The sequence below is a fragment of the Bombus terrestris genome, chromosome 12 (assembly GCF_910591885.1).
Source record: "Bombus terrestris chromosome 12, iyBomTerr1.2, whole genome shotgun sequence".
NCBI classification, from domain to species: domain Eukaryota; kingdom Metazoa; phylum Arthropoda; class Insecta; order Hymenoptera; family Apidae; genus Bombus; species Bombus terrestris.
The window spans coordinates 8,597,132-8,622,097 of NC_063280.1; the positions used below are offsets into that span (position 1 = coordinate 8,597,132).

The 24,966-nt window shown below is 36.0% G+C and overlaps 2 protein-coding genes across 7 annotated transcripts in view; one reads left to right on the forward strand and one right to left on the reverse strand.

Moving 5' to 3' along the window:
• LOC100650536 (fatty-acid amide hydrolase 2) lies at positions 1–8,140 on the forward strand. 3 transcript variants are annotated; one of them, XM_048411036.1, is made up of 11 exons: positions 195–337; positions 435–557; positions 4,299–4,477; positions 5,262–5,487; positions 6,037–6,254; positions 6,454–6,565; positions 6,648–6,952; positions 7,065–7,157; positions 7,271–7,429; positions 7,521–7,703; positions 7,791–8,140. In XM_048411036.1, exons 2-11 carry the CDS (start codon positions 479–481, stop codon positions 7,878–7,880), a joined length of 1,644 nt encoding a protein of 547 aa, XP_048266993.1. In that variant the 5' UTR covers positions 195–337; positions 435–478; the 3' UTR covers positions 7,881–8,140. The 3 variants fall into 3 exon arrangements, with proteins under 3 accessions (XP_020721443.2, XP_048266993.1, XP_048266994.1); XM_020865784.2 differs by lacking the exon at positions 435–557 and having other exon boundaries at positions 1–337; XM_048411037.1 differs by lacking the exons at positions 195–337; positions 435–557 and adding an exon at positions 2,894–3,050.
• The window catches only part of LOC100644340 (myosin heavy chain 95F), a 21,266-nt gene continuing 4,023 nt past the window's right edge, over positions 7,724–24,966 (reverse strand). The window contains exons 2-19 of one of the 4 annotated variants that reach the window (XM_048411026.1): positions 15,210–15,403; positions 14,782–14,855; positions 14,338–14,467; positions 14,095–14,259; positions 13,600–14,012; positions 13,375–13,386; positions 12,898–13,157; positions 12,670–12,827; positions 12,428–12,592; positions 12,131–12,354; positions 11,762–11,953; positions 10,689–11,672; positions 10,394–10,533; positions 10,123–10,167; positions 9,634–9,754; positions 9,428–9,545; positions 9,126–9,341; positions 7,724–8,908 (exon numbers count right to left, since the gene is read on the reverse strand). In XM_048411026.1, the coding sequence (XP_048266983.1) occupies positions 8,757–8,908; positions 9,126–9,341; positions 9,428–9,545; positions 9,634–9,754; positions 10,123–10,167; positions 10,394–10,533; positions 10,689–11,672; positions 11,762–11,953; positions 12,131–12,354; positions 12,428–12,592; positions 12,670–12,827; positions 12,898–13,157; positions 13,375–13,386; positions 13,600–14,012; positions 14,095–14,259; positions 14,338–14,467; positions 14,782–14,855; positions 15,210–15,390 (3,750 nt within the window). In that variant the 5' untranslated portion in view covers positions 15,391–15,403 and the 3' untranslated portion in view covers positions 7,724–8,756. Of the gene's footprint in view, positions 8,909–9,125; positions 9,342–9,427; positions 9,546–9,633; positions 9,755–10,122; positions 10,168–10,393; positions 10,534–10,688; positions 11,673–11,761; positions 11,954–12,130; positions 12,355–12,427; positions 12,593–12,669; positions 12,828–12,897; positions 13,158–13,374; positions 13,387–13,599; positions 14,013–14,094; positions 14,260–14,337; positions 14,468–14,781; positions 14,856–15,209; positions 15,404–24,966 lie in introns of those variants that run through there. The other 3 variants (XM_048411027.1, XM_048411028.1, XM_048411029.1) reach the window with 3 other exon arrangements.

The following is a 24,966-nucleotide window of genomic DNA, read 5'->3' on the forward strand; positions in this document are numbered from 1 at the left end:
TACATAATTTAGTGGATGACGATAAAATTCCACCATTTTCATTTAAGAGCGCATAACGAACAGCAAAAGACGTCTTCAAGAACAGTTGAGATTGTGCTTGAGTGTAACACGGTCACAGCAGTTGTCGGAAGAGCATTAAAGTCGATCGAAGTCGGTCAGTTCACTTCAATCGATTCATTCATTGATGATCGTAAAGCAAAGAACTTTAAGAATGACGCGTTTATAGAGCGTTATTTAATAATAAGGAAAGTGAAAATCTTGTTTTATTCGAATTTGTGTCAAAGTTTGTATATTTTCGATAAATACCGATCTTCATTTGGTAGAAGAAGAAAACAAGGTAAGTTCTGCTAAAACTGACAATTTTCTTGCATATTGAGAAATCCGATTAATTGCACAATTAAGAATTTCAAAAATAATCTTATTTCGATGAAAAGCGAAGACCACGGCTATCTTTTTCAATTGAACAACAAATCTTTTTATGCACCATCCCATGGATTTTTTAATTCTCTACAAAAATGTATTAAGGTACTTGAGGCGAAAAATGATTACTTTAAAAGGTATTTTAATTTTAATTATTCTCCTTATCCTCTGAACCTCTCCATTTTTCGATCCCAAGTACTTCGAGTACCTTTTATCGTTCAATTTAAGAAATTAGACTGACCTTGTGACGAGCGTAAAAATGATTATATGCATATTGATCATGTATTGCATATTCAAACTGCTATTATATTCTCCTAAAGTTTCCTGGGTATTTCACTTACCCGATTGCCCCTTTTAGAAGATAACTTGATGCATCGATGTACAGAACGTTAATTAGTTTAAGATACATCCGTAACCAAGATTTCTTCCACGTTCAAGTACACAGAGTGTTCGGTTATAAGTTAAAAAAATGTAAGGGGTGATTCTTGAAGCTAAGATGAGATGAAGATCAAGGATAAAAAATTGCATCTTGGACTTTGCCTTTTAGTTATAGACAATTAAAAATTAGCCGAAATATCCCTGTGCGCGAGCATACCTTCTTACATGAACGAAAGTGGGTCAGCTTAAATAGCAGCGTGCACAAGAATTCATAACATGAATTCGTAACATGAAAACAGCCGTAAACAAGAAGATTATGACATTTGAAGACATAAAGCATCCTGTGCTACCTTTTGTAAGAAAAACCGTAGATTAAACATTATATCTGCCTATTCGTTCCATAACAGCATACCAAAAATCGCCTCATGGAATTTTCGAGTAGAGAGAATTAATGTTTCCTCTGATCTTTTGCTTGCATAAATAATTAACAAATGTCTAGACTGTTTCCAAAAAAATTGCAACGAAAATAGCAATCTTTTAATAGCAAAAATAGTAAACAAAATTGACGATAAGCACGATACGCTGCACGTTGTTCGCGTTAGGATTAAATAAATAAGATTTAAAAAATATAACAAAGTATACAAAAATACAGGAAATTAAAGAGTTTAAAGAACTAAAAATGAAAAGGCCCAAACAAATCGTACAACGGAATAACATAAACCTATACTAAGTCGCTATATAACATAAAGCTAATAAAAAAAAGAAAGAAGAAATTGCCCTCCATATGATGTTTACTCGTCTATCTGCCAAAAAACTATTTACTTCAAATTATATGCCTCTGAATGGCTGCATATTTGGTCCGACGCGTTATTCTTCGTCGCTAATAACAATTACAGTTACAACATAACAAGTGCCTTAAGTTTGTTTTAACTTTGGATACATCGGCTGTTTATAATAATCTGTTAAGAGTAATAAAAAACTGATATGCTATTCACATTTCATTTAACAAAGGTTATCAATATTTAAGAGGAAACAATGGAATATAGAGAGAAAAATTTCCTAAACGCAACTGTCCATCACGTTATACTGATAAAAATGTAACTAATAATTATCATGAAGCTAATTACGTTGTATATGCATTATTTATTATTTAAACGTATTATTTATTATCGCAATTAAACGATGAAAACCGTTACAGAGGAGATAAATAAAAGAATTATTAAGCATACCGATAACGAATATTCACGTATTAGTCTAAAGTTCGAACCCCACTGTCTGACCATGTTCAAGAACACTGTTTGCAAATATGTTCATTCAACGGGAATCGACCTGTAAATTAACACATGAATATTCGTTATCAGTATCCTTAATAATTTATTTCCTTTCTAGAGTAGTTGAGCGATAATTGCTTACGAACCAAAAGCTCCAAGCTCATTATCGGATATCACGTAACGAATACATTGGTACCACGTACAGGAAAAAGGAAGAAACGTGGAAGTCAAAGATTGTGTGCAAGTTGCGCATTCATTGCAACGAGGAAAAATATTTATAAGAAAACCGTTGACGCGACGAGAAAACAGCATACATTTCTGGTGATTTATGTCGTAATAAAGACTGCACTATATTTCAATGTTGCTATGTTTTTTCTTTACGGGCATATATTGCGAAATCTCAGATAAATTGACTGTATGCACAGGGTGTATAAAAAGTAAGCGTAAAAAACACCGATTTGCGATTTTATATCTCTGGATCGATGGAGATTTGTAATAAAGAGAAGTTCATGTAAAATTGATCTTGACGATGATTTCCAAACATTTTTTATCGCGATATATCCCACTCGTCACGAGGAACGGAAGCTTGAAAAGAACTACGAGTCGCAAGCACTTCTCCTAGGAAAAAATGTTAAAGTTTGAATAATTCTTTAACTAATTTTATTCACGACGTATTGATGTAGCGACGTGTCTATCTACGTAAATGCCCCGGGTCCATTATTATATATGTATTCCTCATATCTTCCTTTCTCTCTCCCCTTTTTTCTTCTCTACTTTCTGCCTATTTAAGCAGTCCCAACCTCGCATCTCTATTTTTGTCAAGTTCTTGCTCAAGAATACGTAGTGATTTTGTATTTTGTATCGTAAAGACCACGTTCAACCAGATGCTGTAATTGTTTAACGGATATAATCTGTTTGTTTGAATAATAAACAATCTCTTCATCGAGTCTCATAAACGGAGGGACCACGCGCGAAGAGCAGGTGCGCATTCTATTCACGGTAATCCAAATTTTTCATTCAAATATTGCCGTACCAATCGGCTATGACGAGACAGTGTACCATTGTGCATAAAATCAACGAAGCGAAGACTATGCCATGGTGTATAGTAATCTGTCACGTAAGTCGTTTAGGAAATGGGAGCGTAAAAATTGCAAACGTGTCGCAGTTGTTATCTTTGTAGACAGAAGGATGGGCCAATAATTCCTGTCCATATGTTTACAGTAAATCGTTCTTCTCTATAATTTTTTGATCAAACATTTACAAGCTCGCGATATTCTATATTTCTTCTTTCTTGCCTCGCCCTGTTCAAGTATATTATTAATAAAATTTCACGAATCATAAGTGACAAATTATTAGAACCAGTAAATTCTCCGCTATGGTCGAAACAATTTTGGTAACAAAAATAGCAAGTAAATTTATAAATAAAATTTACGGGCTACGAATCGTTCGACTCTCTTACGTAAATCATGAAGTTATAGAAAAATGGTCTATAAAATACAAGCTTCCCGCGAAGATGTAAATCGCGTGTCAAATATGTCTGATAAATCGGAATATGTCATTGGTGACTTAAAAAAATAATTATCCGGTTTAAAATATGCAACGCGAAGCGGAAGTACCCAATGTATATGATGCAAAATATCGCAAAGAGAAATTAATTTAACCTACAATATACACTTTATGATATTATTCATTAAATATTTATTAATTTTTTTAAATACGACAGGTCGATAGAGTATGAAAAACTAGCAAATGTGTGAGTTAATATGTCACGCGTGAGTCAAATAAGAGGAGAGACTTAAACGTACATGTTTGTTTTTAATGGGCATATGTTCTAATAAAAAATGCGTTTATCTGAACTTGTCAGCCGAAAAACAGCTTATGTAATTAGAATTTATATAAGAGCGTAATAACATTGGGTTGACAACTAAGTGATTTACTAGCTATTTGTCAATAGCTGGTATTGACAAATCCGCAGTCACTTAGTTGCCAACCCAATATAATATTCATGTTTATACAAAGGTCGCATAACACGTACAAGCGGGCATGGAATGATCCCTTATGAAAACATACGAACGAAATTTTGAATAAAATTTGTTCATTTAAGATTTAGTTTTCGAAAAAATCGAGTTTAGTACAATCGAATGCTATAAAAAAAAAAGTCATTCCATTCCTCTAATTATCCCAGTAAGCTTAAAACAGCAGCTTAATAAATAACGTTTCCTATTGCAGGAAAGATGATAGAGCTATTCATCGACCTACTAATAATTTTTATACAAGCGATAGGCAATATTCACCATCTTCTACTCATGATTATTCATAGGAAGAAAAAGCCGAGTATACCTGCAATTAAAAATCCAGTGTTGAAATTAAGCGCAACCACGCTAGCCAGGAAGATCAGAAACAGAGAAGTAAGGAACTTACTAGAAATGATTTCGTTCTGATTAATTCATACACAATGTCATATTTATTCTAATCATTTTTTCGTTTCTTTTTGCTCTTTGCACTCATTATCATCGGAATAATAAATTAAATTATCTTCATTGAAATTAAAATCTCCTCTGATATTTCCACTTGAACTTTGCCATGTAATTCATTAAAGTTTCTTATCGTCAGGTAAACGGAACATTTTACTAAAAGCGCCTAAACGAAGTAATTTAAATTTGCTTTGTTCTCCACCTTTTACTTTGTTTTTTTTCTGACAAAAAGAACCCGTGGTTTTCGTTTCACTTTTCCCCGACTTTCAGATAAATCCCACGATTCGAAGAAATAATTTATCCCGATACCATAAATACTTGAATTTTCTCGAATACTCTGGAAAATAAAATTATAAATGATCTAAGTGATCTAAGATCTAAGTGAAAGAGATAATGATAGAAAGAATTGCCCGTTACACAAAATAGAGTCACATGTAAATTCTTTATACTATCATAGCGCTGTAAGTATCTTGATATTGTCGAAATCTTTATAGAATCATAGAATTGTAAGTAAAAGAACAAAGTATTAGCGAGAAAGATACGAAACAAATATTTAGAGTTTCCTCTCATAAAATTAATATAAATTTCAATTAATCAATTGAGAAAGAGAAAAGATGAAACGGGATTAATTTCGTGAAATGTTGCGTTTATGAAACGTTTGGCCCTTAATAGTTGAATTACTTCACAACTTTTGTAATTTCTTTTTATTGAAAAACAGCTCAGTAGTCAGATAATAGTGGAAGCATATATCGAGCGTATTAAAGAAGTGAATCCATTCATAAACGCAGTAATAGAAGATCGATTTGAAGCTGCTCTAAAAGAATCAAAGATGTGTGACGCAAAACTGAAGAGCGGTGATTTAGCCATGACTGCCAAGCAACTGGAAAAGAATAAGCCTCTTTATGGTGTGCCGATGTCCATAAAGGAATCCTGCGCGGTTAAAGGTAACAATGTTTCTTGACCATCTGACGAAGCTTCGCTGATGTTTTATTCCAATGTTCGTTTTACGAGTCGAAGTTCATCAATAGAATTTTAATTAACATAAATTAAGTAACTTTTACGATACACAAATCAAGGTCGAAGTAAATTATTCTCACTGAACATGTAGAAGTCGTCGTTGATACGCGCGATGTCGTAAGATATTAAAAATCCCTATGTTCCTTGAAACGAAAGCAAGATTGGAGCGTAAAAATTCGAAGTTATGAATTCTGAAATGGCTTAAGAAGCCCAGCGAACAAATTTTACAAATATTCTCTTTTCCTATTTTCTTTAATACTCCATCGATCCCTTCGATCTATCTTCGCATTGATACTGTTTGTATTCTAAACACTGTCGGATGACCAAATTCTTGCATAAGAATTTCTGAAACCGTAGACCCTCGCTACTATGAAAGAAATAATAAATTATAATATAACGTTTGTAGTTAATATATTTCTAATATGATGAAAAAGGCGATCGAGCGTAATATCGAAATTTGTTCTCGTTTAAATTAGGAATGAGCTTTACCTGTGGTTGCGTATTCAAGAAAGACACGAAGGCCACAGAAGACGCATATATAGTTCAAACGTTTAGAAACGCTGGTGCCATTATTTTGTTGGTCTCCAACGTTCCCGAGTATTGTCTATCTCTGGACACTTATAATTTTCTGTTTGGCCGTACAATGAATCCATATGACACGAGAAAAACACCAGGGGGATCGTCAGGGGGCGAGGTAATCGCTAAGATCATCCGAGTTTTTACGTTTACAGTAATTTAATGCTCCTATATGCTGTATATAGCGTAATCAATAAAATCGTGAATTATAAGAAAATATATAAAAGTGTCTATATGATCGCAAAAGAATTCTCACCCTTTATTCAATTGCTAAATATTTTTTTACTGAATTATTTTTATTATCTGTTTGATTGTAGAGTGCGTTAATTAGCTCAGGAGCATCTGTGCTTGGAATTGGAACGGATTTCGTTGGATCTCTAAGAATACCAAGTTTCTTCACTGGTATTTTTGCTCATAAAACTACTGCAGGTATTGCTTTCAGAATTTATACGTACTTGTTGGGATATATGTATGTATATACATATATTTCTACACGATTGTTTCTTTGTAGGTACCATTCCTCTCGATGGACATTTCTTTCTAGCTGACGATCCTATCTTTAAACACATGTTAACAATGGGACCCTTAGCAAGATACGTGGAGGATCTTTACTTGAGCATGAAGGTGTTGGCCGCATCACCCGAATGCAAATTGCTTCCACTTTTCGACGAACCAGTCGATATAAAAAACTTAAAATTTTATTATTTCGATAACGTCAATGGCATTTTCGGTATTAGATCGACAACATCAGAAATAAAGGAGACAATTCACAAAGCCAAGCAGTATCTAATAACGAAAGGCGCTAGCGTGGAAGAAGTAAAAATCTTATAATAATTTAAATCTAAAAAGAAGCCAAATTTTCGAAATCTAATAAATAAGTAATATAATTAATATAATAAATAATTAAGATTCAAATATTGCATTCCAGTTTCCACAAGAATGGCTCCAAAATATATGCTACATAATGTTATCCACATTTGGAAGCATGAATATTGATTCTATACTGGAACCAGGCTCAAGTGTAATGATAATTCAAATATCGATAATTAAAACTGTTCTATTGCATGTATATTTCTGGCTTCTATTTTTCAAGCTAATAAATTGTAACTTTCTTTTTTATTTCTGTGACCTAAGGGAGCTGGTATAGAATTCACAAAATCGTTATTAGGATTGTCACGATATACACCAATGCGTACGCTTATGCAAATGCTCCTAGACCGCAAGGGATTATTGCCGTCTTCACGTATAGCATATTATGAAAAGATTAAGGCAGAACTTACTCTAAAAATAAATGTACGATTAATAATTCTTTTAAGTAATAAAGACGTAATTTATATATGCTTGTATCGAGTAGGTCTTCAATATTTTCTTATGCTGCTTACAGACTATGTTAAAAGATAATGGAGTACTAATATGTCCAACTTGGTGTCGTACAGCATGTTTTCCACAAACGATGTTGTGGGAAGCACATTGCAGTGTTTATACCATTCTAGCTAATATAACAGGTGCACCTTCAACGCAGATACCAATGGGTTTCGATAAAGATGGAATACCACTTGGTTTTCAGGTAATTAATGAATTCCAAACTTCAGACTTTCTAACATGTTTTTTCCATGTTCATTTCTTTATGATACATTCCATAATTGTGTTCCAGGTGATGTCTGCATCTTATCAAGATCATCTTTGTTTAGCAGTTGCCAGAGAATTCGAGAAAAATAATTGTGTCTGGGTACCTCCTAGCTAAGCTTTTATTTTAGCATTACTAATATATTGCTACGAGTACAAATATTTTTATTAGAAACTATACACGATGTTACCCTAACACAAAACGAAAAATGGCATAAATGTTATTTATTTGTAAGAATAATTGATCGCATATTATATATTTCATGAATTTTTTTATATCTACTAAAAAAACGAACGTACAATTCGCGTTAAATGTGCAACAATATATCTTGTAAATAAGTAAAATTACTTATACATAATAGAAGATAGTCTTTTCAACGATGCTGTATATTACTCGAAGGAACCATGAGCCTTTTCCATTACAAAATATGAAGAAATTTTATATACTAAAAGTTCATCGATTTTCAATAAACCTTAATACCATAAATTGATTTCATTAGGCAAATCGACATACATACTTTTTCCTTCTTAAAAAGAAAGGTATAAGTTCAACTTGAATGAGATCTATTTTTTTCTACGAATAATTTCCTTTTAATTACAAAAATTGTTAACACATTTTTATACTGACTTCGAATACTGAACAATTAAATCTATCGTATTAAGAATCCTGTTCCCACATGATCATTCAAATAGCTAATTGAAATATTGTGTATATATCACATCGCACCAGGCATCAAACGTATATGTATTATACGTCCACTCATCCTTAAATTCACTGTAGATGCAATTATCTCCCTACACTTCTCAAATGAAAAATTTTATAACTGATAATATTAATCAATATATCGTGCTTTCCAAAGAATTGCCTTTTTTGTATAACGAGTAAGGCACAAATTCTAAGGCACTGTGCTATGGGTTCACTTTCAAAGTGGGTTAATACAAAAATTTATAAGATCTATATTAAAACTACTTTCGCCTGTTTGATGGAATGGTTTCATTTCTTACGATCACACGGAGGTACGTATGGTTTGCCTCCGTGTTTCTCCCATTCACGATTGAACTCGTGTTCCAATACCTCGGCTCCGCGTTTCCTCGTCAATCCAGTCTCATCTAGGCTCAGTTCGCACATTTGCATGTCATCAATACCTTCACAAAAATTAATTTTTGCTCAAGATTCTAATTACCATAATGAATATGCACGATTATTTGTTCTCTTCGAATGTGGTGTCTTTGAAAATAAGATTTAACTAACATATAATATAATTGTATGCAGTGATTCTAACTATTATGTGACGATGTATACAAATAAGATTATAGCTGGTAAAGAAAAAATAAATAGATAAAAATGAATTAGGGATTTTACCTGCCACCAACAGAATCGGTGCCTTATCAGGATGAAGTTCCATCTGTCTGGCAACGTACTGACCATCGAAATGAGCGTACCACCATCCTCGTTTACAAGATGTATGCGAGTTATCTTGTTGACCGGATGCAGCTGGTCGTACGAAGGGAATTCTGAAATATCGTTGCGATGATCCGATTATAGGCTGTTTCATTTGAGGCACTGAGGTTTTGGCAGCTGAAAGAAACATTAAAATATATTAATATAATACAGAATGTTTCGTCTTTGATTTTCAGATAAATAAACTTGTCTGTATGTATTACCGGCTTCCATAATAGATTTTGGTGCCCTTTCATTTTCATCCATGGTTGTTCGCCTGCGATTTCTCGCTTTCCACGCGTGGTAAACTTTTAGTCTTCGATGGAATTCATGACGACAAGCCTATAAGAAAAGAATTACACAATAATAATTCTTATTGCATTTTATTTACCTTATAGTCAGTTGATAATTCTATAGAAGTGACGCGTACCTCTAACAATTCGATATCGCAGGATGTGTTTATAGCGTCTCGTAATTCCGAATACTTCCACTTAGATAAATCGTATTTTTTATTGGCCATAGCTGCCTGATTATTGCGCACTTGCTCCGATCTATTTTTTTTAAACGAAATTAATTAACATATGCTATATACGTTATCACTATTAAAACATTAAATATTTATACTTAAAATGCTTATTTTTAACATATTTTATATTGAAAAGAAAACGGGGGGGATTGTTTGTTAAAATTCCTCTTAAAGCTTGCATGTATGTATATCAGAAATATCATTGTGCATTCCTTAATTGCAAAATACGAACAATGGTTAGCATGCTAAAAAATCTCCAAATATTACCCATTCAGAAACAATAGAAATCGAATATTGTTAATATTACAAGAAAATATATGTTAGTTAATTAGTTACAAAATATTAGTAAGTGTTAGTTGTGCATGCAGTAAACCTCAACGAGTTTTACAATACCTTGCTAATCTGTTGTTGTTTGATGGTACTCGTACATCGGAACCGCTATATGTACATATTTAACAAAATAAGATCATATTTTTTCACTCAAAAAAATTCTTCGAATGATCAGCAAGATTAATTTCGTTATATTTTGGCTACATTTCATTTAATCAAAATTTGTTTATTATCCATTGTAGCTCGCTCTACTTTCCTCCAATTAGTATCAAAAAAATGAAATAACAGATTCCAAATGCTTAAATTTGAATGAAAGCAAAGCATGATACGATACCTTCGCACAAATGGTGGAGAATCTTCGACTTGACCATTCGATTCTTGAGCTAATCTGACCGCCAATTCATGATCCCTTCTTTCTTGCTCCAATAACTCGCGATATTTGCTGTTTTCCATTGCTTCTTTTTCCAACTGTGCCTTCAGAGCAGATAAAAAATGTAATGTTAATGTATTAAACACTTTTGACAAATTATGCTACATTAAGAGAACTCTACATAAATAAGTAATGTAATCATATCAGTACATAAGTAATAAACGGGGAAAAGACTAATTGTCAAAGATAAAGTATGTACTTTGCGAAGCTCATCAGATTTCTTATCTTCTTCTTCTTGCTTTTTCTTTTGCTCCTCTTCTGCCTTCCTTCTCATCTCGATATCGTGTTTCTTTCTTCTATTTTCTTCCTCCTCTCTCTTTTTCCGTTCATCCTCTTCTTTTCTCTGCTTTTCGAGTTCTAACTCCTGTTGGATCTTCCTCAGTCTTGCTTGTTCCTCAGCAATCTTCTGTTGCTCGACCATATCTTGCAACAACGCCATTTGTTTGTTCACCTGGTTCACCAAATTCGTATACAAAGAATCGATTTCCACTGGTTTTATTTTTTCATTCATCTTTATTTTCTCAATAGCCGCATTCAAATCCCTCTGCAGTCTTTTAATGTCGCCCATAGGTTTTTCACGGTTTTTCAATTGCTCGGACGTTTCTTCCATGCCACTTAACTGTGTCTTCAACTTCTCGATCTTCGCTGTTCCCTTTATGCGAGGACGATGTTGCTTCTTAGCTATGTACATCCTCGCTGTTTTTTGTAAAATAATTAAGTGCTGTCTTCGATAGATGATCTTATTTTTCAATTTGATCACAGATAACGCACAAAACTGCATCTTGTTCCACCGAGACTTAAGTAACCACTTCTTTACGTTAGCTACCAACTTCCTTAGGTTCTCAGGATCTGATTTCATGATCTTATCGAATTCAGCAAACTTCCCAGGTTTGAAAAAAACTCTGGTAATTCCAAACTTAAAATCTTTCTTATTCAATTTTAAGCTATGAAGCAACGCTTCGCAAAAAAATCTAGGCTCCAATTTGGCCAATTCTGGCGGAAGATACGATTTGTACATGTTATACAATTCCTGGAATGGAACTCTACTAGGATAGCCATGTTCCATGAGTTCTAAAACAGACGTCATTCCAGAACAACGAAGCTGTCCCAAAATACTGTTACCGTCGAATTGATGAGCCACCATCTCGTTATTCGGTTTGATGCAGCGAATAAAATTTGTTCCCTTTAAGAAAAATTTAATTTACCTGCTACCTGATTATCTACTTAAAAAGAGCATAATATTAAAATGACTAATGTGAGTAATTCTCTTACAGTGCTTTTTAATTTATCCATTAGTTCCCCAAGTTGTGTTTTAAATTTACTGCCTACACTGATGAAAGTAAGTTTCCCTTTCTGACGAGAATTATTGGTAAACTGTGTTCTTAGAAATTTGTTATTACTTTCTTGAATTAATGCTTCCAAGGAAGCATGTAGAGCATCGTTATTTTTCTCAATGAATTGATTCTAAAAATGAGAAAAATTGCTAGAAATTTCTTAAAGAAAAGAAAGTCAGAAAGTGAGATAGAAAGTGTACCAAATATAGAAAGCATAACAATATAGCGTATCATATTAATAATAAATATACTTTCTATAAAGAGCAGGAGCAAAAATAGGATATACTACATATAACAGATGAAGTACCGTTTGATAACAAACACCACCAGCATAATGACGAATTACGAATCCTTCATCGTCACGCAATTCTCTGTGGGCTTTCAAACGAGAAGTTCGTGGTAGGGTTATTCTAAAATGACCATTCCAAACACGATGAACTTCGCTGGTAAAATGTGCAAAACTGTGAGTTGGTAATTTTGATTCTTCATCTAAGAGACTGAAAATCCCCATGTTCTTCGATTCGATTAAATCTAAAAATTGAATATGTAGAAAAGAGATTTATTTGTTTAGGCAATGAAACGACGAATTAACAATTAAACTTACCAATGCAGTCCTGATTATCCACGTAAGATATCTTCGGCACATTAAGCGATTCTCTTGCATAAAGATCTTGCTCGTATTTCAAGATCCTTTCATTAAAAAATTGTTGTAACTTTTCATTACAATAATTTATACAAAATTGTTCAAAACTATTGACCTTAAAGTACTCTATAAGAGATAATAAAAAAGGGATCATAAATTTATTGAAGGAGTAAGGATAGCGTAAGAAATATTATAACACATACCAAACCCTGCAATGTCTAAAACTCCAATATAATAGCTCGAAGCTTTAAAAGGAATACTCTTATTGATACGAGCTACGATATGATCGAATAATTTACTGTAAATAGCTTTAGCCAGAGCGTCCCTGGCATTATTGGCTTCGTAGACTTTCAGTGGTACCCTTAAAAGTATTCAGTCAGTTATTAAACTTTCTTTTTGTTTCTCTATTTCTGATTTTTATATAAACTTACATAATGACCGTTCCCTTGATACCGCCGCGACTAGTCTGCATTACTTTCGAAACCAAAGCTTGCCTGAGTTCCTCGGGATCAACAGCCAATAACTTCGCACTCATTAATACTGCTTTCTCAGAGTTAGCGGATATCCTAGAGCCGCCCTTCGTATCTTCGGGATTGTCCTCGAATGTGATATTCCCAAGGTGGAGTACCGCAGCTACCATTGTATAAATTTCCATTCTTTCCGCTTCGGTTAAACCAAGACGTGTTAAAGCCTTCGTAAAAAGTGAAAATTAAAAAAAAAATGCAATTAATCACCACTGTACTAAAAAATGTATATAAAATACATAAATATCAAAATCAATCGTGTAATAAAAAATTGTATGGATGGAGGAAAGCCATTTTGTAACTAAACATGAATAGATTAGTAAAATCAAAAATTGCATGAAATGAATGGGTGGTTTGATAATAATCAAAAAATTGTCAAATTACCGTTGCTTTTTCCTGAATTTAGAAAGTTATCCAATCAGCAAAAAGAGGTAAAATATAATTATCAATCTTTCAACGAAAGAATATTTTACTCTCTGAATTATTTTTCATAATAGATAAATTCGAGTAATTTGCGCGGTTGTAAAGATCTTGAAAAAGCTAAGACTGTTAAGAATCTAAACTATTGATAGTCTAACTCTAAATACTAATTATAATATTTATAATTACTTGATCGATGGCATTGAATCCTTCAACGTCATCCAAAATCGGATCGTGCAAGGTACCTTTCATGCTCTGTTCGCGACTCTTTTGAGCATCGTTCAATTTTTTTTCCGACTCCTCGTTGCAAAAGTACTGCGTACAACCATTCTTTAGATACTGAAAATCGTCTGGCCTCGTAATCCCAAGTTTCGCGCGAAGTTCTGGAGGGGCTCCGGCACACATCATGTAAAAGACATGATAGTTTCTCTCGTCAGGACTTTGAAGACACACTCTCGACTTTTCCAACAGATAATGGGAAATGTAACCGCCGACCACTTGACATTTCGAATCGAAATGAACCTCCATGAATTTACCAAAACGAGAACTATTATTGTTTCGTTTGGTCTTTGCGTTTCCAAAGGCTTCCAGCACTGGATTAGCTAAATGTATGAAAATGCAGCAATGAATATAATTGATCGATCGTGTTTAATTATAGTATAGCGTCCATTTTCTAGAATGTACCATCTAAAATCTTCTGTTCGATCGGCCCAGCCGTTGATCCCCATAAGTCACAGAGATATCGTAGCAGATACTTGGTAGATTCGGTTTTCCCTGCTCCTGATTCGCCAGAAACGATGATACTTTGTGATTGCTTCAGTACTTTCATATCTCGAAACGCTTTGTCCGCTGTGAAAGGAAAAGCGAATGTTTAAATTAATCCAAATGACCAAAACATCTGGTAACAATAGTGAAAACTAAGAGTACCAATAGCGAAAACATGAGGTGGCGTTTCTCCCAAAGACTTTCCCTTATAAGCCTTGATCGTTTCAGCAGAATAAAGATCCTTGACCTCCCAGTATGGATTTACAGCGATTAAGATATTGGCCACGTAAGTCTGTCGAGTATCAGTATGATCATCAGTTTAATCATGATGTATTACATACAGTGACTAGAAGAAGTACTTTCACGAAATTCATAGAATCTGATAGAAAAACGGTTCGTTGAAAAATAAGACTGTTTTGTTATAGCCACTGTATAACGACGAGAAAATACCAATAGCAGATTTGCTCTGAAATATCCAACATTTTTAAAAGTAATAATTTATTATTCGTTTAAAGCGCATTCGTCCCATATGACATCGAGCTATTTAGGTACGTGATCTGCCAATTGTTTCGAACAGTGCACCGCAATTTGCGCGCAATTACTCACGTATATTCTATCCTTGAAGTAACGAGTTCGTACGTTGTTGAGCAGCGTGGCCTCATTCAGGTACATCAGAGCGCCTGAGAATATGAAAAACAGAGCAAACCCGTGAAGATAGACGTTGTAAAGCGACAGAGAAAGAGAGAGTCACTTGCGACATTTAAAGACTTCCGTTCCTGACGGAAACCCCCGTGGCTCGTGTTTCCCCTTTACGCGTGAATATCGTAAAACGCATTTCTTATTATCTAAACCCCATTTGATCAATGAACCCAACATAACACAATTTTCCGTACATCGTAAACAAAATTACGAAGATAAATACCCATGGTATTTAAACGTTTGATCCGATCGTTTCGAAACACGTTCGAATACGAAAGAAAGAGCCAAATGATAAATCGTGGAGGTAAGAACGAGAGTTGTAATGATGAAATTACAATTATCTTCAACGTCTTTGGTGTATTCTCCAGCAGGATAAACTTCGTCCAGCGGACAAGTGCGTTGCGGATATTTCGGATCCAATGGTATGATCAACGCATCTCCGTCTACCATGTCCATGAACTTGCCGATTATGAAACCCTCTTGAGGGTCTCGCACCCACACCTGCTGATTCTCCATACCGGCTTACGCTCTAAAACGAGAACAATGTGAAACAAATGCATTAATTCACAGAATTATACGTACTTGCATTTGCGTACTACTTTACGTACTCTGACTGCAAGTTCTATTAATTTAACGTTATTGGGTCTCGAACATTTTGGCAACATTTTTGAAGGTAACGTAATGTTTGCTTTGTCCCGTATCTACAAATCGAACGATCGTACTATTTCGCTCTATATATTATACGTTTCAAAGAAATAATCATGTTACCAGAGGTATGTACGTGAAGAAATATAATCGAAGCGTGCATTTGTGTCGATATTGTCCAAGAAAATCAGGAAAGAACGTGGAGCGTTTCAGAGGGAATTATTGACAATTATCGACATTTGAAAATCCTGTTATAAATTTGCAAACACGATAAAACAGCCTACGCGAAAATTTCGCGACAGCCATTGATAAATAAAATAGAAAATATTTTCAAGCTCTAGTTACGGCTTTACAACATGATCTGTTATCACCTAAATATGTATCTTTATGGCCATCACGACGTAAAAAGAAACAAACTGAATGAAAGCGAAATTTACAACTTCCCCCCGCAGGGATAGACGATCATACGCATTTTAACATATTCGCCACGATATATCTTCTTCTCTGCTGGCATCAATCTCACCACTCGAGTTCTAAAGAGTTAGTTAAACTAATTACACGGTGGAAGGAACAACAGGCACATTTGAACCAGTGCGCATAATTCAAATGGTTTCGCATGAGCTGCAATCGCGTAGAAACTGCTATAACGAGAAGCACGACAAACGGAATTTTCCTTCGCAAAATTCGTTCAACGTGTCGCCCAACTTTCACCTGTGAAAACGGAGGAACGTTTCCGGTGAAAGGAGCAGTCTTCCGAGATTTCCGCTAGCGAGATTACGAATTCAAGAAGAAATCCGCACGAACGCCACGACGCGAATGGCATCGCTATGCTAAGAAAAGAAACATCATGATACTCAGTTTCCTGGCAGCGGTTGGTAGAAAGAATTTTTCAACGTACATTATTTATTCGCGTAAATGGAATAATTGGCTACGAAAAGTAATATTATTACTACAATTAACGCGCTCATCTTCCAATGATACATCATATTATCAAGTTGTACGTTTCGCTTTCACAGTATCAAATTTTTGTAGCCACACAACTGCCACTGTAATTAGTGCTGCTAGACGATAAGAAGTTTAATATCATTGGATCTAATTAATTAATGTAAATTCTACGATAAATATAAGGATGTGTAGTTATAATTTGCATAGCCACTGTTTGCTCGTTTGCTTCGTTTTTCCAGGTAGGAAATAAACGGCATAGCAAAGTTTAACTTCTTCTAGCATCTTGCTTTCTGAATTTCGAAACGCGAGCACTGTATACAAAAACAAAAGAGAACGATACGTTATCTCTTTCGTATTAAAAGAATGAAGAATAATGTTATCCTGATATAATTAGACTGTCTCTTATCGTTTTAGAATAGAGATCGGTCGAACGAATCGAACAAACCAAAGCAATCCGCTACGTCTAATTTATAGATCGATCGCTGCAAAGAAGAACAACTCCGCCTTAGATTAAACGAACGAAATTGGTTCGCGCGGTGTTATTGATAGAAGAAGCAGCATAAGTGCCGCTGTCAAAGCCGTTCGACGAAGACTTAAGATGACCCTCGACCGACCCGTGCAAAAGGTACCTGACGAAGGACGCAAGGTTCCATTGATTCAACACGAATTTAGTAAATCACGCCATGCTAAACCGACACGCAAATCCCTATAAATAATGACGAGCAAGTACCAGGCGTTTAAAAACCCATTAAAAAGCGATTACGTTAGACGCTATAAGACTGTGTTAACACTTTGCGGACTAACAATTCGCGTCTTACACACTTTGTGCAGCATCCTATAAATATGTTAACTACCGTTAGATGAAACAGTGAAAAAAATGCAATGGATGCTATAAACGAAATATCGTGAAAGTGTTTTTACGTTAAGTGTGTTTACGTCGAATAATACGAAACCGTTATCAATGTATTAGATATAATATCGATTGCTGAGAAAGTTCGTTCCGACTTTTAAGGAATTTAATAGAATAATAAATTTTGCTTAGTAACTCTGCATCGGGGAAATTGTTCTCAAGCGTATCACACTAAAGAACGTTGGCAGAAGTATCTTTAAATAGGCTCATTGATTTTTAATAAAATATTATACTCGTTAAACGCTGCTCGGAAAGTTCGTACCGATTTTTAACTCTTCGGTCGACATAAAAAACCATATTGAAAAGTTCTTCCCCGAAGAACCTGAGAGGTTCTGGAAGGATGGAACATTCGAGTCGCGCGAAAGATGGAGGAAGGTTGTGGGCAACAAAATGCCACCTATACAATTCACTAAAGGTACGTAAATCGGTAGAAACTTTCCGAGCGACTGTTTGAATCTTTTGAATCGCATCAAAAATACGCGCGAGTTCAGGCTATATGCTATGCCAGAGCATACGGTCCTCAAAGTATTAAAAAAGATAGAATACTATAAAACCGCAGTCGTTATTCAATGAATTCTTTGATTACGCTGGAATGCGCCCGCTCGAAATTTCTCGACTCTTATCGATCGTTATCACGAAATGGGACATAGATAGATAAAAGACGCACGGTACTAAACTGTCGTAATGACTCACCGAAGCTGTTACAGGAATGCCATCTTACCTGTTTTTTCAGTTGCCTTTCTTTTTTTTTCGTGCACTAGCTAAAAGAAGAAGTGGCAAGAGAATCTTGTTTCTATAAACTGGAATTGGCAATCCTGAACAGCGGACAATATCGTGGTGGAAAAATAATCTAGACACATCCTTTCGGATTTATCGTTCTGCTAATTGGATGACAGTCACTGAATCGAACAAAAGTCGTCACGTACCGGTGCACCGTTGTCGCACAAAGTACGAGCCACCGTGACAGAATTTTGAAAACGCCCACGCGAATCGAAGCGGTGCGCTCTCGAGCGACACGTTGCGCGTTCACCTCGACGAAATCGCTGGTAAATGACTTTTATCGGCATGAACGAGCCGCTAGAACTTCTTTCGTGGAAAGTGAATACGATTAACAACGTGTGTACCGAGTTATCACGTTCGGTGAAACGTAGTGTTACATTTTCAGAATAGATCCTAGCTTACGGTGAATTTACAGATATTCCTGGATCGTTATATTTTGTAAGTCATCCGTGAAATATATATACAGCGCCAGGTTTTTTTACAACAAATTTCAGCTCACACACGTATACAAATAGATATAATAGTCGATGAGCGTAATATTCGTAGAAATCTTTTACAAGAATAATGTAACTTGACCAATACGATCTCGACAATCGTTAATAGCGTTAATGAAATTTCAAAATGTTCTATGTAACATACACATCGTATAGACGTAAAAGTTTTCTACGGTGGAAGTTTAAATACCTTCGCCAGACACTATACGTATGATATTTTAAATATTCTTTAATTACGTAATCGTACGTTTTATCTTTTCTAGATTTCATACTACCAAGTACAGATTACATTTTGGAGATAATTTAAAGTCACGTATGTATACTACACTCTATAGTTTCCAAATATAGTAACAAACTTTAAGGACGATAGCATATCGTAAAATATTTCCAAACGCAAAGCGCTTTCCTCGCTACCTAAGACATCTAAATCACGTTGCACTGCTTACCAGTTATCGATGACCCTGAATAGCATAACGCCGCGACAAGTTAGTGCATTAATAAGTATTAATGCTCCAAATGAGCGACTCAAACTGATTATGTATGGGAACTTTTCTCTTCCGTTTCAGTTAGACTTTTTCATTTGCTAATCGCTGTACCTTCTTTTCTGTCTTCTATTCCATTTTATTTCTCTTTCTTTGTTTCTTTTTTTTTTAGAAGTCGATCGGATAATTTCAAAGGAGAATTCGTAAGTGCAAATATCGAACGATCATTCGCGTGGCTGATCTAGAAAGCGCGAGAGAAGGCAATGCTTTCGGCTAGTTTACTCCGCCGCCGCGTCGCATTCCCAGCATCCCGTTAGGAGTATCGTAACGGTAAAAGTAACCGGTAGATCCTTGCATCGATCCTTGAAACACGAACCACGACTGCATCACGCTAATCTGTACGAGTTCGTGTCCTACGCGTTGCCCGCTACAATAATTTATGACAACACTGACATACAGTTATTGATAGATACCGATAATCCAACATTTTTCTTTCTTATTTTCCATATCTTTCCTCTGCGTTTCGCCTGTGGTAACATTCTGCGGATTAAAGTGGCTGTTGACACATTTGTAGTGTACACGTTCGTATCTTTGCGCTGAAACAATGATTTTGGATGAGTTAGAAATTCAGCCACAGCCACGTGACAAATACTTAATCGTTACACTACAATTCTATTTATCAATAACACAATGTGCATTTTTAATCGAAAGCTCTTAATCTATTAAGGGTCGACGTTATCTTATCTTTCATTTATAATTTCTGTCTAGTCGATCGGCGTTATCGAGTTCCATTAAATTCATACCGTAATCATGAAAAGAAAACCTGCAAGCCATCGATCTGCGACATCCGCGTTTCTTAAATCACCGTCAATCACGTTGTTTTAAATCGGCTTGGATACAATCTCTCGCAGATTTCTCGTAACAAACAGCATAGATCGAAGGAACTCCAAGTGAAAATCTCTCTGATAGAAATCGAGTCTCAAGCTTTTTCACCTTTCCGAAAGATACATAGTCGTTTAGCTTTAGCTCTTTCTCTCTCTTTCTCTCTCTGTTCACATCGACGTTGCTGATAATCACAGAGGCGCAGGTGATACGACGTTAGAATATATTAAAAAAAAAAAAAAAAAAAAAAAAAATTCCAAGGATCTGCTGGATAATTTCTACTTTACAATCTCTGTCATCTAAATTCTACAGTTTTATAAAATTCAAAGAAATCGAAGTATCTTATGACACTACGATCAGATTTTTATCTCCGCCGTGTCGTACTTTCGGATATTATTTCGCTGCTTGGCCTTTAATTAATGGAGTTAAAACGTATCGAGCAGAGAATTTCCGTATCGGTGAAAGAAGAACGATCGAATGGTTCGGTTCGTTCACCTTGTTCCCCTGTAGAGAAACGGCGATACGCGGTTTTACCGGATCGTTCGATCACCGTGCGTTACCACGAAAACCAACGTACGACACGTCTCGATGAAATAAAATGAATGAATCGGTAGGGGGAAGCAGGAAACGGCAGGTGAAGCCCAGGGTCAGAAATAGGGAGACACGCGTCAGTGGCCACGTGGTTACCAACGAAATTTCACTACAGAATCACGAAGCGAGAGTAAAGGGAAAAAAAAAGAACAACGCGTTTGTTACGCGACCCACGATGAGTAAGTACGTGGAGGCACAGAGTGAGATAAGCTTGTTTGAGTTGGAAGGATATTTGGGTCAAAATAATCGTAAGTAATTTTCCCTTGTAATTCGACAATTCCACTTATCAACGAGTTTTACGATCGATGTACGTTTGAAAAATGACCTGTTTAGCTCCGTTATCGATGGCCTGACAGAGAATCATGCATATCGTACATGCATATTGATAAATCAGCGACTATACTTTTCTACGACGACAAGTTTCGCTCGTCAAAAGATAAGAAATTGTTTCGATCAACGGTTAACATTTTCATCTCGTCCGATCTAACGATCGTGATACGGTAGTAAGCGTATGTTGCTTTCTTCGTGGAAATTATTTCGTTGTTCATCTTGTTAGTTCTTACAGCGTAATATCTCCTCGCTGACTCGAATAATCCTATCGCAGAGTCATTCTCGAATCGTTCTCTCGGTTTTCATATAATTTTCTTGCTTAGAGCGCACGATATTTTCTCTAGTTCCTTCGTCACTCTGTCGTAAACCGACGATGGTGTCTTAAAACGTATAACGACGCGCGATTATTCCGTGCAACGTTCAAGATTGAACTTTAAGACGTAGAAACTTGGATGAACTCCGGTAACTCTACCTTATTATAGCGCATCTTTCTTGTCTCGGAGGCGACATTGGAATACGAAAGTAAGCACGCTCGAATCATAGCTGTTTTCTTTTTCTTGCGTATCGACTTGGTCTACGTCTAAACTCCACAGAGCCTAGACACTCTTCCCGTGGTGCTGCTCGGTTTCGTCACCGCGAGAAAGTAAGAGCCGCCTATCTGTTGTCACGGTCAACGAACTCGGGACAGCTACTTCACCTTCTGCGAACATACTCATTACGCATTACGTCCACGCGTTGCGTAGCTGCTGTGTAATTAGACGTTACGCTTAGTCCGGTTTCGTAATTCATTCGACGCGATTAGAGAGCAGAAGTGGCAGAACAATGCAGCCGGCGAACTTGATGGACAACAGCACGTAATGCAAACATTCACAATCAGATCTGTTATTATAATATAGCCGATGGTTCTGCATTCGCGACGAGACCGAAGTCACAGAGACTGCGTGGTTCGAGGTAACACAAAAATCGGGTGTAACGAAACTACGTTGGAAGGTTCAGCTTCGGGAAAGTCGAGTTTGAAGAGTTTTCGAGTATACGTGAATTTGTCCAATCTGAACCGAACAAGAGCAGATAGACGATTTACAGGAAATCGGTCTGCGTGTGAAGATAAATCGGAAACGTAGGATAAAGTTTTCTTCTTGAGTCCTCTGATGTTAGAAGAAGATAAAATTTGAAAATTTGTCAGGTACTGGAGAACTTTTGATCAACCAGTTAGCTGTTTCTCACGAGTATACTGGTCACGAAGAAACGGCGATATTTTGCGTTATCATGAACCCTCGCGGTAATAAGATTAAAAACTAAAACGATCATTTCGTTACAATTTAATTCTATATTATAACAGCCATACGTACTCCGTGTTCGAAGAGTATACCCGTTATCGCTTACTTTTAGCGACGCATTCTAGGTACACGCTTTTCAAAGAGGTGGCAACGGCTAACTGATTAAACACGTTCGAACTTTATCTCCTCCGAAAGGAAAGGGTTAAAAGCAAAATTTCATTCCTTCCGACTTATGTTCGCTGGTATAGAACCATCTCCCGTCTACTCTTGTCTACTTCAGATCGGACAAATTCACGCGAACGTAATGGTAGATGATATTCTACGGATATCATAGATAACTATCGTCCTTTTCAAGATCATTGTCACGGCCTCGGTAGCAAGAAGTTAACGGCCAATCTTTTGCCCCGTAATATCGAATTAAAGGTATCGATTCGGTTTAATTATCGGGTATCGAATACACATTGCAAAACGCAGCACAAGATCAAAAAAAAGAGGAGGAAGGAGAAAGGATGGACAAGGGATTTACAATGGAGATTACGTTAAAATGGAGCGTTGGCACCACCACAAAGCGCGGTCGACGAACCTGTTCTCCCTAGACAAAAGGACAAGATCAAAGAAAAGCAAAATCTCGATGCGGTATAATCGAGGCGCGATGCGATCATCCTCGATTCCGTTAATTACCTCTCTATCTCGTGCTAACCAGTTGTTTCAGCGTAACGTCAAAAGAAGTATTTGAAAATTTGCCGCGAATAAGCAGAAGAAAATTTTGATCTAGATTCGGAGCGTAGAATCTTTTTAATATAAAGCGAAGAACCTACGCTGCGAGTGTATCGGGGGCATAGTAACGAGTGCATGGCCCGTTAATACGCTCACGTACGGTAATATCATCATTTCGCAGGCCGTTTAATATTAATTGGAACAACCTTCCCGCGATCATCATCATCAACCGCTTTCAACGATTAGATTGAATCGTGATATATATGATCCCGAGCATACGTTGCCTTACCGTGCTACTTAATCTCTCTCCTTCTCTCATTTATTCGTCATTTTTCCTATCACGTCGATAATTTATAAAAAGTTACGTCGTAAAAACTATTGACTAGGGAATTAGTGGATATCGAGAAAGGAACTCTACTAATCGCGTTACAGAAGCTCATACGCGTTTAAACGATTATTTATGTAACTTACAATTGATAAGTATTCTGTCGAGAAACGTATTTATAATACCTGTACTTTATCCATTAGACATTGGTATTCAAAGAACTATTAACTTTTCTCCACCTTCGGAATTATAATAATTATATTATTACGCTGTTATATAGTGTACAGGGTGTTTCGCAACTTCGTTTCAACTTCGACAGTGGATACCAAGAACAGTGAAAAAGGTTCATATAGACGCGTGTCCTGTTCGATCCTGTTTCAATATCGTAGCCACTTTCGTGTCACGATGATCCACAAATTTGGATTACCTTCGTGCAAGATACTGGAAAGTATCGAACCATTTCATCGCCTGTATTGTATTCCATACATACACCTGGAATTTTTGAAAGAAATTCTCTGACACGGCGATTGCGAGCTTGCGTAGAAACTGAGGATGGTGATTTCGAGAACCTTCTACGAAGATAAACTGTCGCCGATTGTTGTAACACGCAAGTAGCTGTTGACTTTGAAACGAGGTGAAATAGGACGTGAACTTTCTTCATTGCTGTTGTGTCTCCTGTCCACTCCCAAAGTGGACCTCATGTATTATGAAACACCTTGCTCTTTCTTTATCAGAGATCATCTAGTCAAATGTAGAAGATCGATTACAGTTTCTCAGTCGTATTTAAATTTAAAAATATTCTAATGCTTGCTATAAATATCAGATCATCCGGAAAGCTTCTTTCGTCTTATAAGGAAATAATAGTTTAATTTTGTAGTAACAGAATAAAGTAAGAAAATAATATAAAAGAACAAATGTCGCGCGTCTATTATTTTCTTACAAACCGGAAGAATCTTTTCGGGTGACCTAATATTACTTGCTGTTGGGAGTTACACAACATTGTCTATTTATATCTGACAAAAGTTTTCGTTCTTTCACCAAAAAAGGGATGGATTTCGGAAATTTACAAAGAGACGACGACCATAGAAAGTTCAAAGTTTCACAGATAACTGAGTTCCAAAGATCCGTCAATCATCAGAGCAAAAAGTACAATTTTCAGAGAAATCCGTTTGATGTTTCAATTAACGGTCTATTCAGCCTAACGCGCAGTCTTTTCCAATGCTGTAGCTTCGTTAATTACGTAAACTTAAAAAAAGTCCTTCGTTGTACGTTATGGCATTTATGGAACGTGCAAAGAAATTTTGTCCGTCCTTTTTAAACCGACAAAATGATCTATCGCCTTAAAAAGAAGATCGCCATTTGTAATATTTATGTACGACTAAAACTATGTACGTAATCGTAAAGAAATAACGTAAGGAGATCTATATAATTCAAGTCGATTACGTTGATCGGTTAATAACTCGTTTGCATGTCAAAAAGACCTTGCGGTACGTTACCTTTTCCCATTGCCAGATAATTAGTCTGGCAATCGAGACTGCGTTACGTAATTGCGGAAAAAAGATCGTTCGTTGCCATATAGGTTAGCCGATATCGTAAGACGAGGATCGTGTCACCAGTGACTCATGGAGACGTACTACTAGAGAGAATCTCGGAGAGAATCGTTAACCGTGTTCCTGTGTCACCATTAAGGACACATCAGTGTACAGTACATTAT

Excerpts from the sequence above, each read along its gene's own strand:
- LOC100650536 (XM_020865784.2), top strand. The coding sequence starts at position 16 with ATGACGATAAAATTCCACCATTTTCATTTAAGAGCGCATAACGAACAG. Across the intron at positions 4,478-5,261 it reads GGAAGATCAGAAACAGAGAA|CTCAGTAGTCAGATAATAGT; the intron begins GTAAGGAACTTA and ends ATTGAAAAACAG. Across the intron at positions 5,488-6,036 it reads GGAATCCTGCGCGGTTAAAG|GAATGAGCTTTACCTGTGGT; the intron begins GTAACAATGTTT and ends CGTTTAAATTAG.